General features: G+C 55.1%; 1 protein-coding gene across 1 annotated transcript in view; it reads right to left on the bottom strand.

Moving 5' to 3' along the window:
- Window positions 1–13,889, bottom strand: part of LRRC75A (leucine rich repeat containing 75A) — a 49,377-nt gene extending 35,488 nt beyond the window's left edge. Inside the window, exon 1 of the mRNA XM_023192149.2 lies at window positions 13,533–13,889. Within this exon, the coding sequence (XP_023047917.1) occupies window positions 13,533–13,778 (246 nt within the window). The 5' untranslated portion in view covers window positions 13,779–13,889. The remainder of the gene's footprint in view (window positions 1–13,532) is intronic.
- Between the last annotated feature and the right edge of the window lie 6 nt (window positions 13,890–13,895).

Genomic DNA, 13,895 nt, shown 5'->3' with positions numbered 1-13,895 from the left:
TGCTGGGATTACAGGAGTGAGCCACTGCACCTGGCCTCCCATTTTCTAAAAGAGTCTAATTCCAGCCCAAAGTCCCTCCCTGCTCCATGTCCCCATTACCCTCAGAGAGCCCTCTTCTGGTCCTGGCTCATGGACCGGCCTCTCCCTAAGACAAGCGACACCAAAGCCATTTCCATTCACCTCGCCCTGCTGGACCTTTTCTGGAGAGATGGGAATTCTTGGAACAGGTAACTTATTCTCTTTTGTGTCTGAGTTTCCATATCCCAAACCAACCCCTCTGCGTTCCTGCTGGTCTGTCTTGGGCCGACAGCTGTCTGGAAACCCCACCAGTGAGAATCCTGCCTAAGACTGTTTTTACTCCGAAACACCACAACTCCAGAAGGCTGTGGAAAACATAAGTCTGCAGCTGAGAATCATAAAAAGTTCAGAAGACTGGTACATCCTAGGAAAAACTAAATCCACTGGAGTGACTAAGCCTGAAGAAGTGGAAGTTACTTACCGGGGTAGGAGCACCCAGACCTCATTCCCCCAGAACTGCCAGAGGCGAGGATGTGAACCATCGGGGAAGCTTGAGGGGAGTCCTGGACCCCTGCAATACTGCAGGGTCTGGGGCTCAAGGGAGCCCAACAAGGACACCCTGATATCTCTGCTGGTGCCCTTGGTGCCCCTGACTGGGTGAGTCCAGATCCACTCAGGTTGTCTTAGATTCTGTCTGATCCTCTTTGAGAGCCAGGGTGTTGAGCTGGAACTTTCTAGAAGATTCCCAATTCCTGCAGCTCCTCCATTCAAGAGAAAGAGGGCAAGTACCCAGCTGAGAGGCAGAAGCCAAGTTCTGGCAGGTGTTCCGCAGTTCATCGCCTCAGGTGATTTAAGAAGGTTGTGCCCGAGGAGATGCATGGGAGAAGGGCTAAGGCTCCTTAAAGGCCTCGGCTGATAAAGACTCTAAACTTCCGTGCAGTCTCACCAATGCTGCCAAGTACAGCTGTGCAAGGCATGTACTGCACAAGGGTGTCTGGGTGGGGCTGAACTCACCAAGCCTTGACTCTGACTGTGCCCAACCAGACAGGCACCTTCTTCCACTTCTCATAAAGGCACTCTATGGGCTAGAAGCCACATTCCACCTCAGTGAAGGAAATCAAGGTGATAGGCATCCTTGAGTGACCTGACTCAGTCACTGAATGGCCTCTACACCCCCAAGTTCTTGGTTTTCCTGGGCTGCCAGCAGTAGAGCTGTAGCCAAATTCTAACATGGAGACAGCGAGCTCATGAAGCTTGCCCCTTGCTAGGAATACCTCTTCAGGTCATGGTCCTGCTCTCTGCTTCCTCCAACACTAGGTCATCATTGTCATAGCCACCACCATCTCAACATCTTACTTTAAGAAATAAACTGTTCGCCTGTGGTCCCAGCACTTCGGGAGGCCGAGGCGGGTGGATCATGAGGTCAGGAGATCGAGACCATCCTGGCTAACATGGTGAAACCCTGTCTCTACTAAAAAATACAAAAAATTAGCCGAGCGTGGTGGTGGACACCTATAGTCCCAGCTACTGGGGAGGCTGAGGCAGGAGAATGGCATGAACTCGGGAGGCGGAGCTTGCAGTGAGCCGAGATCACACCACTGCACCTCCAGCCTGGGGGGCAGAGCGAGACTCCATCTCAAAAAAAAAAAAACCAAATAAAATAAATAAAATAAAAATAAAAAAGAAATAAACAGTTGAAAAAGTGTCACTTGGAGCACGGGTCCCGAACCCCCAGGCCACAGACCAGTACCAGTCCGTGACCTGTTAGGAAGCAGGCTGCACAGCAGGAGGTGAACAGTGGGCCAATGTTCCTGCCTGAGCTCCGCCTCCTGTCAGATTAGTGGCAGCATTAGGCTCTCATAGGAGCACAAACCCTACTGTAAACTGCACATGTGAGGGATCTAGGTTGCACACTTATGAGAATCTAATGCCTAATGATTTCTCACTGTCTCCCGTCACTCCCAGATGGGACCGTCTAGTTGCAGGAAAAGCAGCTCAGCGCCCTCACTGATTCTACATTATGGTGAGTTGTATAATTATTTCATTATATGACAATGCGATAATAATGGAAATAAAGTACATAATAAGTATAATGTGTTTGAATCATCTCAAAACCATCCCCCACCCCTGGCCATGGAAAAACTGTCTTCCAGGAAACTGGTCCCTGGTGCCAAAAAGATTGGAGACCGCTGACTTAGGAATACACTCAAGGTAACTATGCTCCGCATTCTTCCCCTCTCCTGAGGCTGTCCCTCCCCATCTCCTTCTCCTGCCACAGTGAAGGGACAGCACAGGTCCTCTGTGTCCCACAGCCCCCTCTTCCATCCTGCCTATGATCAGGGAACCCAGGCCACCTGTCCCAACCCGAGGAAGCTCAGAAAACACCGAGTTTTCCACTGGGACAGACCTAGGCACCACTTCCAATACCTCTCCAGGGACCACTGGGCAGGGCAGGGTCTTGGGAATCAGAGACCTGGTTCCAGTCCTATGTGACCCTGCAAAGGCCACTCCTTGACTCTGGGCTGTGTGCGCCTCTGTCGAACATCTCAGCTCTGACTGCAGCAGGCCTTCTCACCAAAGGAGCCATGGAACCCCTCCTTCTGCCATTTCCTCCAGGGAGGGAAAGGGGCAGAGGCAGATCCAGGCCACTTGGCCCTCTAAGGACATTAGAACCTCAGCACTGCCTGTCCTCTGATGGCAGTGAGCCAGGACCACTGCCAGGAGAGAGCCGGTGAAACCACAATGCGCAAGGCAGCCAGGTAGCCTGTTACAAGGCCACAGGACTGCACCGGGTACCAGCACCTACCTAGTGCCAGGTGAGACGAGAGCCCCTCCATGCTTCCCTCTCTGTGGCCCCTGCTCTCTCCTGCCCACTCACAGGAAGTGTGATAGTCAACGGTATGTGTTTATACATGTAAATCCCCTTTTGGTTCTGTTTCTCTGGAGAAGCCTGGCTTATAATACAGGAAGTAACATCCCCACGGGAAGACATTAAGAGCCTTAAGTAGGAAATTATGAACCAATCTCAGGAGCATCTCACTGTCATGCTGAGTCCACTGTAGGCCCTGCCATAGGAACGCAGAGCTTCAATCTTCAACAATCTTTAACACCTGGGCCCCGGCAGGTGCAGTGCAGGAGGACTGCTGGCCACCTCCTGCCATCACCCATGATGGCCTGGCAGAAGCAGGTGTCTGTGGGTGGGCGAGATGGTCCTGGCATTCAGCAGAGGAGGGGAGACATGTCTCCTCCCTGAGCCCTGTCTGTGCTTGTCCTCATCCTGCATCTGAGCTGCGGGCCCTCCGGACAGTGGGGTAGGCAGCTCCAGGCTGACCATTTACCAGGAGGGAATCAGAAACAGAGGTTTTGTTTTCAGCCGCCCAGCCCACCACAGAGCTCTGCCTCCCCAGGAGCACCTGCAGCTCCTGTTCCTCTGACTCCCCCATCATCTACAACACAGCCCTTTCCACAGTCTGCACCCACAGGGGACTCCCCAGGTCTCTATGGGGAAAGGGGTGTTGGAGGGCTGCCAGGTGTGCGGTGTGTGATGGGCGGTCTAGGTCCAGCACAGGAATTCTGACCGTTATGCTTGGTGCGGGGCAGTCTCTCCTGGGCCCTTACCTGACCCTGGCATGTAAGGGAGAGAAACCCGCCCCACTCCTGTCCCTTTCTATCGGGCAGGGCCTGAACCTGGGGCTCCAGGAGGCTGTGACTGCATAGACAGAAACTAAGGGCAGTGGGGTGGGACGGGGGGCATCACAGGTTGCCAACTTTCCAGGCTGCAAGTGCTGGCTCCCTGTGGTGCTGGGTGTCCCTTGGTGGGTGAGGGCTGTCCTGCAAGCATCCTTGGCACCTGTATCTGTGGGCGGAGGCTCCATGGGGACAGCGGCTGCAGGGTAGGAATGTGCACTGCACGGGGTCCCGAGACAGGTGGGGGCACTTCCTACAGGTCCCTGGCATGCTCTGGGAGAGACCTGGGCTGAGGGCCGTGGGAAGGCCAAGTGGGTAGGAGAGGGACAGGCTTGAGGACCAGGGCCGCTGGGAGGCACTGGCAGAGCAGGTCAGGCAAAGCCCACCTAGGAAGTGGGGGAGATGGGGCTACCCACAGCTCCTGGGCCTAGTGCCTGTGTCCACTCATGAGCCCCATTGAGGAAAGGGGTTTGCCCAGCAGTCAGTGTGTGTGTGCCCCGCACCTGTGTAGGCCCCCATGGCCAGAGACAAGGGCAGAGCTGGAATCTGACCATGGCCAGCCCTGCAATCACTTGCCAGTCCTCTATGGCATCGGAACATGCTCTGAGCCCTTCTAGAAATGAGCGCCTTGGCCAACCCCGCCTTCCCTACTTGTCCCAATTGGTGTCAGCTCTGCTTAGGTGCCCAGGGACGTCTGCTGAGTGAAAGAACCAAGTACTAGTGCACAGTCAGGTGCCAGGCAGGGTTCTTGCCCTCTGAAGGCAAAGGCCCTGAAGCTTGGCTGGGGCTGGCAGGTCTGGGTCTCTGTGGACAGGACAGAGGCCGGAATGGGGACAGGCTCCATCCAGATGAGCATGGAGAGTAGCCCCTCAGAAAAGGCAGAGCGGAAAGTAGAGGGAGGGGAGAGAGACCAGATGTGCGAGGGGCCAGAGCAGCCCCCACAGTAGGCGGATAGGTGGCAAGGGAGCCAGGCACTGAGTTACGTGGGCAGCGGGTCCCTGCAGAGCCTGCCCCAGCCTCATTCCCCTCCCCAACGCTCTGAGATGAATGGCTTACGGCACACAGGGCAGCTCGGGCCTCTGTGAGTGCTGGGCTTTGCTCATGTGTAAAAGTCTGCAGGTTCCCTGGTTCTGGCCTCTGCCCCTGGCACCATGTGATGAGGCCTTTCAGTCTCCATCAGCTAGGACTGCGGTCAGCACAGACAGGTTGGCCTCAGCCGTATGGGGGTCGGCCCTAGTACCTGGTGGGAAGGCATCTGTGTCCCCTCTCTATCCTGGGACCGCTTCATCCCAGCTCTTGCACCAGCTGAGGCCAAGGTGGGTGAACTTAGGGCTTGAATGTGAATCTGGCTCAGGGCCTGGAAGAAATAACTGACCACACATGGGAATGAAGGGGTCTTTCCAAAACCACAGGCACCTGGTGCAATCTCAGCGGTGGTAGGGAACCTCAGGGGTCATTTCACCCACCACGCCTTCATTCTGGAGATGGGGAAACTGAGGCCAGAGAAGGGAAAGGGCTGGGCAAGTTAGGGTTTCCACTGGGGCCAGAACTGAGGGTTCCTGGCTCCCAGTGAAGCCAGCCTCCCTTCTGTGCCAGGCTGTGCACCTGTACTGGTGCTGGCTTCTGGGATCTTTGCCATCCCTCCTGGAGGGAAACAGTTGCTGCCATGGTTTTCTCCTGGTGAGTTGCCTGTTGTATCCCCAGTGCCTAGACGGGTGCCGGGAGGAGCGGGAACTCGATTGTTGAATAAATGATTTAATGCATACTGTTTTTTTTTTCTTTTCTGCTCATCTAATTTTCTCATTTTTCTATAATTGTATATTGCTTTTATAATATTTTAAAAACCACCATTTTTACTTTAAGCAACATTCTGTCAGCTTCACAAGACCACTTAATGAGGCCGAGCGCAGTGGCTCACGCCTGTAATCCCAGCACTTTGGGAGGCCGAGGCGGGCGGAGCACGAGGTCAAGAGATCGAGACCATCCTGGCCAACATGGTGAAACCCCGTCTCTACTAAAAATACAAAAATTAGCTGGGCATGGTGGTGTGCACCTGTAATCCCAGCTACTCAGGAGGCTGAGGCAGGAGAATCACTTGAACCTGGGAGGCAGAGGTTGTAGTGAGTCGAGATGGCACCACTGCATTCCAGCCTGGCGACACAGCGAGACCCCATTTCAAAAACAAACAAACAAACAAAAAACAAAAAACCCCACCACCTAAGGAGCAAAATAAACATGAGAAAATGCTTTATGGACTAGAAAGCCACGTGCAGATGGGGGAGGTGTCCCTAATGCCTGCTCTCCTGCCCAAGGCACGGCAGACATTCAGACAATCAAATTGAGCTGGGCGCCCTTCTTGACCGCCACCAACCGCTTCCAGTTCTCACAGCCCCACTCTCCAACCTTCCTGCTGGCAGAGGATGGGAGGCTGCAGAGGGGAGCTGACCAAGATCCGGCAGAGGAACAAGAGTCTGCTTCTCACCCAGGGAAGCGGAAAACACACAGCAGGGAAGAGACAATGAAAGAAACAGAGACACCAAGAAAAGCCGCAGGGAGTGGGAGGCAGAGAGGCAGAAAGACACGCGGACACCACCTGGACACCGAGGGCCGAGCAGGGGCAAGGGACAGCTCTGAAGGTGGCCCCGGCATACACTCACACACAAGGGCACTCCCCACACTCAGCTGCGCTCCCGTGTCTCTCCTGGTTAAGATAAAGTTAGAAACATCAAAATGCCACATCTCTTTGAGCAGCAGCCGCCGGCAGAGCTCCATATGGCTGCAGCAGCCAGGAGTCTGAGCTAATAAAAGTTAAAAAAAAAAAAAAAAAAAAGCTGGGAAATGCTCCTGGAGAGCCACGTGGGCACTGCTCAGGGCCGGGTGGGGGTGGGGAGGAGAGCAGGCACCACAGGAGGGGGGTCCCCGCCCCTGCTTGGCGTGCCAAAGTCTCTGTTCTCGTTTAGAACACCCAGCCCTTCTAGTAATGGTGAGTCCAAGATGCAGCAACCAAATCTGCTGTTTTAGATGCCTGGGCCCTCTCCTACCTCCATTCCAGTTTCTCTTAATGGGAGAGGACGTGACAGTCAGTGCTGAATGTTTGCGTCCCCTCCTCTCCACTCCCAAATGTATATGTTGAAATCCTAAGCCCCAAGGTGATGGTATTGGGAGGTGGGGCCTAGGGGGGGTGATTCAGTCATGAGGCTGAAGCCCTCATGAATGGGATTAGTGCCCATATAAAAGAGACCCCAGACAGACCCTTCATTCCTTCCACCATGCGAGAATGCAGCGAGAGGGCATCATCACCAGAAAGCAGCCTCGCCAGATAGTGAATCTGCCAGCACCTTCATCTTGAACTTTCCAGACTCCAGACTGTAAGAAATAAATATCTGCTGTTTATAAGCCACCCAGTTTATGGTATTTTGTTATAGCAGCCTGAAAGGACTAAGACAGTCGGCGAGAACAGCCAGGAGGAGCCAGGACCAGCAAAGAGAGAGAGAGAGAGAGAGAGAGCGCGTGCGCATGCGTGGTTTTCTCGCAGGGCACCAGCAGCCTGCTCTTGGTGAGGAAGGGGAGCCAGATGGCTGGCTGAGGATCCCCACGCTGTGGGGAGAATCTCCAATGCTGACCCCACCCCCTCTGCATCCTGATGGGGGAGTTAGAGAAGACCCTGGTCACCGGATAACCCTTCTTCAAGGAGCCTCTCCCCTGCAGACAGGGTGTGGGGATGCAGGGAGGAGTCATGGCTTCCACCCCACAGGTTACAGGGGGATGGGGGAATATCCCGGCCCATGCTCACAGTAGAAACACTTTAGAAGTCTGAGCCAAACCCCACTGTCTCCTGCGAGAGAACGCCAGGGACAGAGGCTGGAGGAAGTGTGTGCCTGATGGGAAGTTTCAATCCATTCTGTAAGAATTTCCTGAAAACAGATTGTGTGCCAGTTTTTATGGCCTCTGCCCCAGAAAAGCATGCATGGCAATGAAATGACACTGGGGGAGGGGAGGGTGCACCCACCCTGATGGTCCATGGATAGAGGCCAGGGTACTTTAGGACTTTTGAAGACAGCAAAGCAGTTTCTGGTCATCTCTGAGGAGCTGGCATTTGTTCCAGAAAAAAGGACCCTGCAACCCCATCCTACCACCTCACCAGACCCTAAAGTCAAAATAACTGGCCCAGCTACAGCCCCTGCAGTCGTGCTTAGCCACTACAGAGGCTGCTATTTCCCCAGTCACTGTCCCTGGCAGCCTTGGAAACCAATGAAGCAGGCTCTGACACAGGAATCCCTCTGCATCTTTATCACTGGAAAAGCCTCCATCCAGCCCAGGCAGAGAGCGGTGGATTTTAAAAAGGGAGGTTTCTCTTTATGGAGGAAATGAACATGATTCAGCACAAGAGCCGATCAGGAATGTGGAGGCCAGGCTCTCCCATCAGGCTCCACTCCCCTCCCGCCACCTCGGCAGAGGCCCCAGACTGCACCTGCCGGATGGGATCCCGTGGTGCCACGGAGCCTGGGCACCATGCCACTCCTCTCTCCAAGAACACCACCACCTGGCAGGCTGCCAGGAACAGCCAAGCCCTGTGGACATCACTCCCAGAAATCCAGCCACACGGAAAACAAACGTGCTGTGTCTCATGACAGTACTAACAAGCCTGGTAAATCAGCCCACAGTTGCACAGCCGTAGCTGGGGAATCCAAATGCTTTCTGAGGACACACTGACGACAGCAGCAGAGACACACACGCGTACACACATCTTCACGGCACACAGACTCACTAAGGTATGCCACAAGCCCGCAGGCTTTCAATCCCATACAGTGGATAACAGTGGTGGTGGGTCTCCACCCTCAGGAAGCACTAGACCTTATCTGACAAACAAAAGGAAGATCAGGGAAAAACTCTGCACGGATTGAATGCCTCCCAGTGTGGTAGGACCTCAGAGGCACATGGATTTCTGAGCTTAGGCTGACATGCCCAGGAAGGTGGCCCTGGAAAGGTAAGGTGCATTCAGTGGAAACAAGAAAAGCATTCCAGGTGGAGGAAGAAGAACAGGCCCAGTGTAGGGGCCCCCTGCTTGGTGTCTGGTAGACTTCCAACCTGCTCACCTAAAGAGCTGTTCTTAGGTGGGGGTGGGAGGGAAAAGGTGACCTTCAGAGGTCATTATGTTCATCTTTCTGCTTCCAGGTAGTAATGACCTGTCCAGTCTCCACATCTCCAGGGAGTCTCCAGGGGCCTGTCCATTAATCAGCTCCTCTTGAGGGGTGAGTTAAACTCTTAGGTCCTGGCTCTGTGGCCCAGGCTGGAGTGCAGTGGCTTGATCTTGGCTCACTGCAACCTCTGCTTCCCAAGCTCAAGCCATCCTCCTACCTCAGTCTCCCAAGTAGCTGGGACTACAAGTGCACACCACCACACCTGGCTGATTTTTGTATTTGCATTTGTAGCGACAGCCATGTTGCTCAGGTTGGTCTTGAACTCGTGACCTCAAGTCATCCGCCTGCCTCAGCCTCCTAAAGTACTGGGATTACAGGTGTGAGCCATTGCGCCTGGCCTCAGTGATTCTTGTTGGCATTAGCTGATGTGGCTCCTATTCCCAGGTGCAGAGTGAAGCCAGCCCCACCACCCCAGACAGCAGAGGGAACCAGGATTCCAGGCCCTAACCATACCAATGGGGGGCCCAAACAGGTTAATATAGGAACAGCCCTGCTTAAGGGGCATGCACCATACTTCGAGTAAACCAACCCCATCAGCCTCTTCTCATGGAAAGCTTGGGTGCTGGTGAACATGAAGACAGGGGCTACCTCAGCTAGGTGTGTCCCAGGGAAACAGATGTCTTTTTCTGCTGCTCCATGACACAGGCTGACAGCTCAGTCCAAAATTTTGAGGACTCAGGGAAACTGCTGGGCTGAAGAGATGACAGTTCACCTTCCAGGTGGCCTAGCACTTGCCCTCTCTCAGTGACGGAAGGTTACTTCTTCTCCAGGCCTCCTTAAAGACAGCAGGCCTGGCTGGGCGCGGTGGCTCATGCCTGTAATCCCAGCACTTTGGGAGGCTGAGGCGGGCAGATCACGAGGTCAGGAGATCGAGACCATCCTGGCTAACACGGTGAAACCCCGTCTCTACTAAAAAAATTAGCCAGGAGTGGTGGTGAGCACCTGTAGTCCCAGTTACTCAGGAGCCTGAGGCAAGAGAATGGCACGGACCCAGGAGGCAGAGCTTGCAGTGAGCCGAGATGGCGCCACTGCACTCCAGCCTGGGTGACAGAGCGAGACTCCATCTCAAAAAAAAAAAAAAAAAAAAAAGACATCAGGCCTGAGCCCAAGACTTGGGGAAGGACATCTGCAGAAGGGGAAGGCCTGGAAGGATGGCAGCCAGAAAAGGGCAGAGGAACGGCCTCTCCCATCCAAAGCTGGCTTCTTTTATCGCCACGAGCACTCGCTCCAGATGCTTCTAAATGTGCAGTGAGTTTTTGATCCAGACTGAACCCTGGCCAGGTAGACAGAATCCAAAAAATCTTTGGGCCAGGCCTGAGAAAGGATGCCACAACCCTGCCCCTAGTCTGGCCAGACCCAAAGTAAGGCAGATTCTCCTGTTTCTTATCATAGTCACCAAGAGAATGTGTCTTCAATGGCAACACCAACACCATTTCACACACTTTGTAGCATTTGCTCTGCTCCGTACCCCAGATCCCTCTTTGAGAAACAAAGAAACACAACTCAGAGAGGTTATCTACTGGGCCCAAGGTCACAGCTGACTGAGGACTGGAAGGAGAGCTGCCTACTTGATCCTTGGTCCTGGACTCTTCTCAGATTACACTTGTCTTAAAGGGAAGGGGATTACTTTCTGTTGCTTCAAGGTAGATGCCTGGCATCCTGCCTGCACCCCTGGCCACAGCTCAGGGTCATCTGTGCTGAATGAGGCTTCCTGATACCTCTCCAGCAAGTGACAAGCTGGAGAGACACCCTCCAAATCTTAGATGCTGAAGAGGGCATTCAGAAGAAGTGGCACCAGCAGCCACAATCCTTCAGCCCACCGTGAACTGCCACACATGCACCCGGGTTGGGTCCCTCTTTCCAGATCCCCAGCCTGGAGCAAGTCACAGCAGGTGGAACAGTGGTATCGGACTGGAGCAGAGATTCTGAACTTGGAGTCTGTAGCTAGGTTTCAGGGGCTTTGTGAACCCTCCGAAATTGCCTGTGAGATCGCGTGAGTCAGTGCATTTGTCTGGGAAGATTGTGTGTAGCTCTTTCAGAGCCTCAAAAAGATCAAGGACTCGAAGAGGCTAAGCAGCACAGGAACAAAGGCTCCCGAGGCCCCACCAGCCATATGGCTCTGGGCATACACAAATCCAGCAGTGAAATCCACGTTATCAAATGCAGGAGAACATGCTGTGTGAATGGAGGTGAGGGCTACTGTCCTTGCTGCTGCCTCTCCCTGGTTCTGTGGCTGCTCACTGACACCCACCCCAGAGGCCTGCAGGACATTCCTGCAGAACTCAGTGTCCCACGCTTTGCAGACCCCTGTCTTTACTGGCTGTCTTGCTGGTCTCACCCCAGTGAGGCCTGGGTGTTCTCATGGCTCTCACTGGCTGCTCATCCCCTTTCCGAACATCACCACCTCCAGACTAGAGGAGGAAACTGGAATGGAAAGGAAAATGCAATTTGGGAGAAAGAGCCACTTCAGTGCACAGCACAAATCCAGCTGGACATTCCTCCAAATGGCCTCAGGGTCCTAGAAAGCCACCTCTCTGTCACAGGCATGTGAACGCTCCTGTGCTCCACTCCCACACTGCTCAAGGCCCATGACCACTTCCTGGAAGGGGTCCTGCTTCATCCGTTCCAGGACACACAGGGCAGCTCCAGGCCCACGGCCCTCACATCCCCAGCCAGCGGTTAAAGGAGCCCAACACGAGCCCAGAGCCTGAGGACCTGCTGCTTTCACAGAAAAGGGGAAAGTCTGATAAGTCCCTTCCCACCACCCATCAGTCCTCCCAGTCCTCCCAGTCCTGCAGCTGAGGCAGGTACCAGGACACCAATAAGACCCATGTGCAGATGTCTGAGGAAATGCTTCTTGCTTCAAGGATCCCACAGTGGGGCTGCAGGGGCTTATCTACTCCCCTGCAAGGCAGGCAGAAGCTCAATGTTCCCAGGACGTGGAATCATACTCAGCCATACAGGGACTGGGGAGCCCAAAGTATCTGCCCACTTTGGGTCCAGTCTCCTCCCGTGGGCCTCCAAGCGACCCTCCATCATGCGAGCTTCACTCTGGTCTTTCACCCTCCAAGAAGTGCTTGCCAGCTCCCTCTGCTCTTCTGTATCCCCCAAAGCACCCACTGCAGGGTGGGGGAAACAGCATGTGATCAGGAAAACCTTACTGTATGGTGTGTAAATGGGATACCATGGTCTGGAAAACCCATTCTTCTGTTTAAAAGTGAAAGAGTTACTATAAAGGCCTATGTCAGTTTCCAATTTGCAAAAGACAAAGAAATACACACTGCTAAAGTTAAGTGGTGCATAATGTCATCTTTCTTTGATGACTGAACTCAGAGAAGGCACATGGGGATCTGGCAGCATCTTGGGCATCATTCTGGAGGTTGTTGGGAAAAGCAGAGGCAGGAGCAGAAGTCTCACATCTTCCCAAGTCCCCACGTCTCTGCTTGCCTCTCCCTGTGCAGTGCGCAGCTTGGGGACACATACTTTAGGGTAAGAGCGCACCAGATACAAAGGTGGGGGAGAGAGCTGCAGAACCCAGGAGGGATGTGGGTCTGATTAGATTTTGGAAGCTCGTCCCAGGAAGGTGCTCCTACAGCCTCTTTCATCGGTGACTGGAAAACCTCAGAAAGGTCACCTGAGATTCTCCCTCTGCCATCCACGGTAGACTCCACCTCTAATGGGGTCAGTCTAGCAAGAATATGGGGCCTGGATTGTCTACCCCCAAAGCCAGGCCAAGACAACCTGTTTGGTGATGCAGGAGAGCAGCTTTGCACTCCCCTGCCTGACTTATACTCAACAAAATGCATGGCATGGGCCATGCTCCTCTCCCCACCAAAGAAACTGAGAAAGGAAAACAAGCCACAGAGAAGTGAGTGACAGCATTAGCCCCAGGGCAGCCCCAAAGCACTGGCCAATTCTGCAACATCTGTCCCTAGCCAGTGGGGCAGGCACAGGCTAAGGACAGAGTCCTGGCAGCCTCCTGAAGTTCTTGCTGGCCAGGTGGTCATGCAGGACACCAAATCCAGCTCTCCTGTCTCTACAGCTTTCCGCAGGGGCTCATGGTTGAGAATCTGCCAAAGTTAGTCAGGGGAGAGGAAACAGTCTCCTTGAACTACAATCCAGGATGCCTCCCAGGAGAGTGAAGGACCTAGGGACTGGAATCTCATTGGCCCCAGGGCTGTGTCCCTGGACTGGCTCTCGGGAAGCCAAGCCAGGTCCAACTGATAACCGCATTCCTTGAGGACCCTCGGCAGGGAGTGACTGCCAGTGGGCAGACAGGAAGAAAAGAGCCCTGGCCCAGATCAGGCAGGCATCCCTGCTTCCCCGCCCACCGACTATCCCCGGAGACCAGCCTTCTTCTCTGCCTGCGGAGGACAGCAGTGGGGACATTATGCCAACAGGTCCCCTTTGGCGGGCCTCACTGGCCAGCCTTCCTCCACCCTGCCCTGAGGCCCCAAATTCAGCGGGAGCGCCGAGGCACCTGCTGCCAGACAGGGCTCCATCTCCGCGGAAGGGGGCCTTGGGCGGTGCCCCTCGGTGACCCGGCTTCCTCGGTTAGGGGTGGGGCGCCCCCCCCAACGCGCCCCCTGGCCCGGCGCGCCCCCCGCGCCCCCTCCCCGTGCTCACCTGGCGCAGGTGCTGCAGCAGTGTCCCCGCCTCCTCCCGCCGGCCCTGGCGCACCATCCGCAGCAGCTCCTGGACCATGCCGACGCGCCGGTGGTAGGGGGGCAGCCCCGCGCCCGCGCGCCCCGCCTTGTCCCCGGCGCGCAGCAGCAGCGACGCCCAGAAGTCAGGCCGTTCGCGGCGGGGGCCCGGCGCAGCGCCGGGGCTGGCTCTCTCCGCCAGGCTGCCCTTGGTCTGCCGGGTGCCCATGCCGCCGCCGCCGCCCGCCGGGACTCTCCGCGCTGGGCCGCGAGGCCGCGTCCCCGCCAACCGCCCGCCCCTCGGCCGCCCGTGCGCGCCCGCCTCCCGGGCTGCAACTTTGGGGGA

Source organism: Piliocolobus tephrosceles, chromosome 16, assembly GCF_002776525.5.
Source record: "Piliocolobus tephrosceles isolate RC106 chromosome 16, ASM277652v3, whole genome shotgun sequence".
In the NCBI taxonomy this organism is placed as follows: Eukaryota; Metazoa; Chordata; class Mammalia; order Primates; family Cercopithecidae; genus Piliocolobus; species Piliocolobus tephrosceles.
Note: the sequence above shows the minus strand (reverse complement) of the source record. Positions and strands in the feature narration are given on the sequence as shown.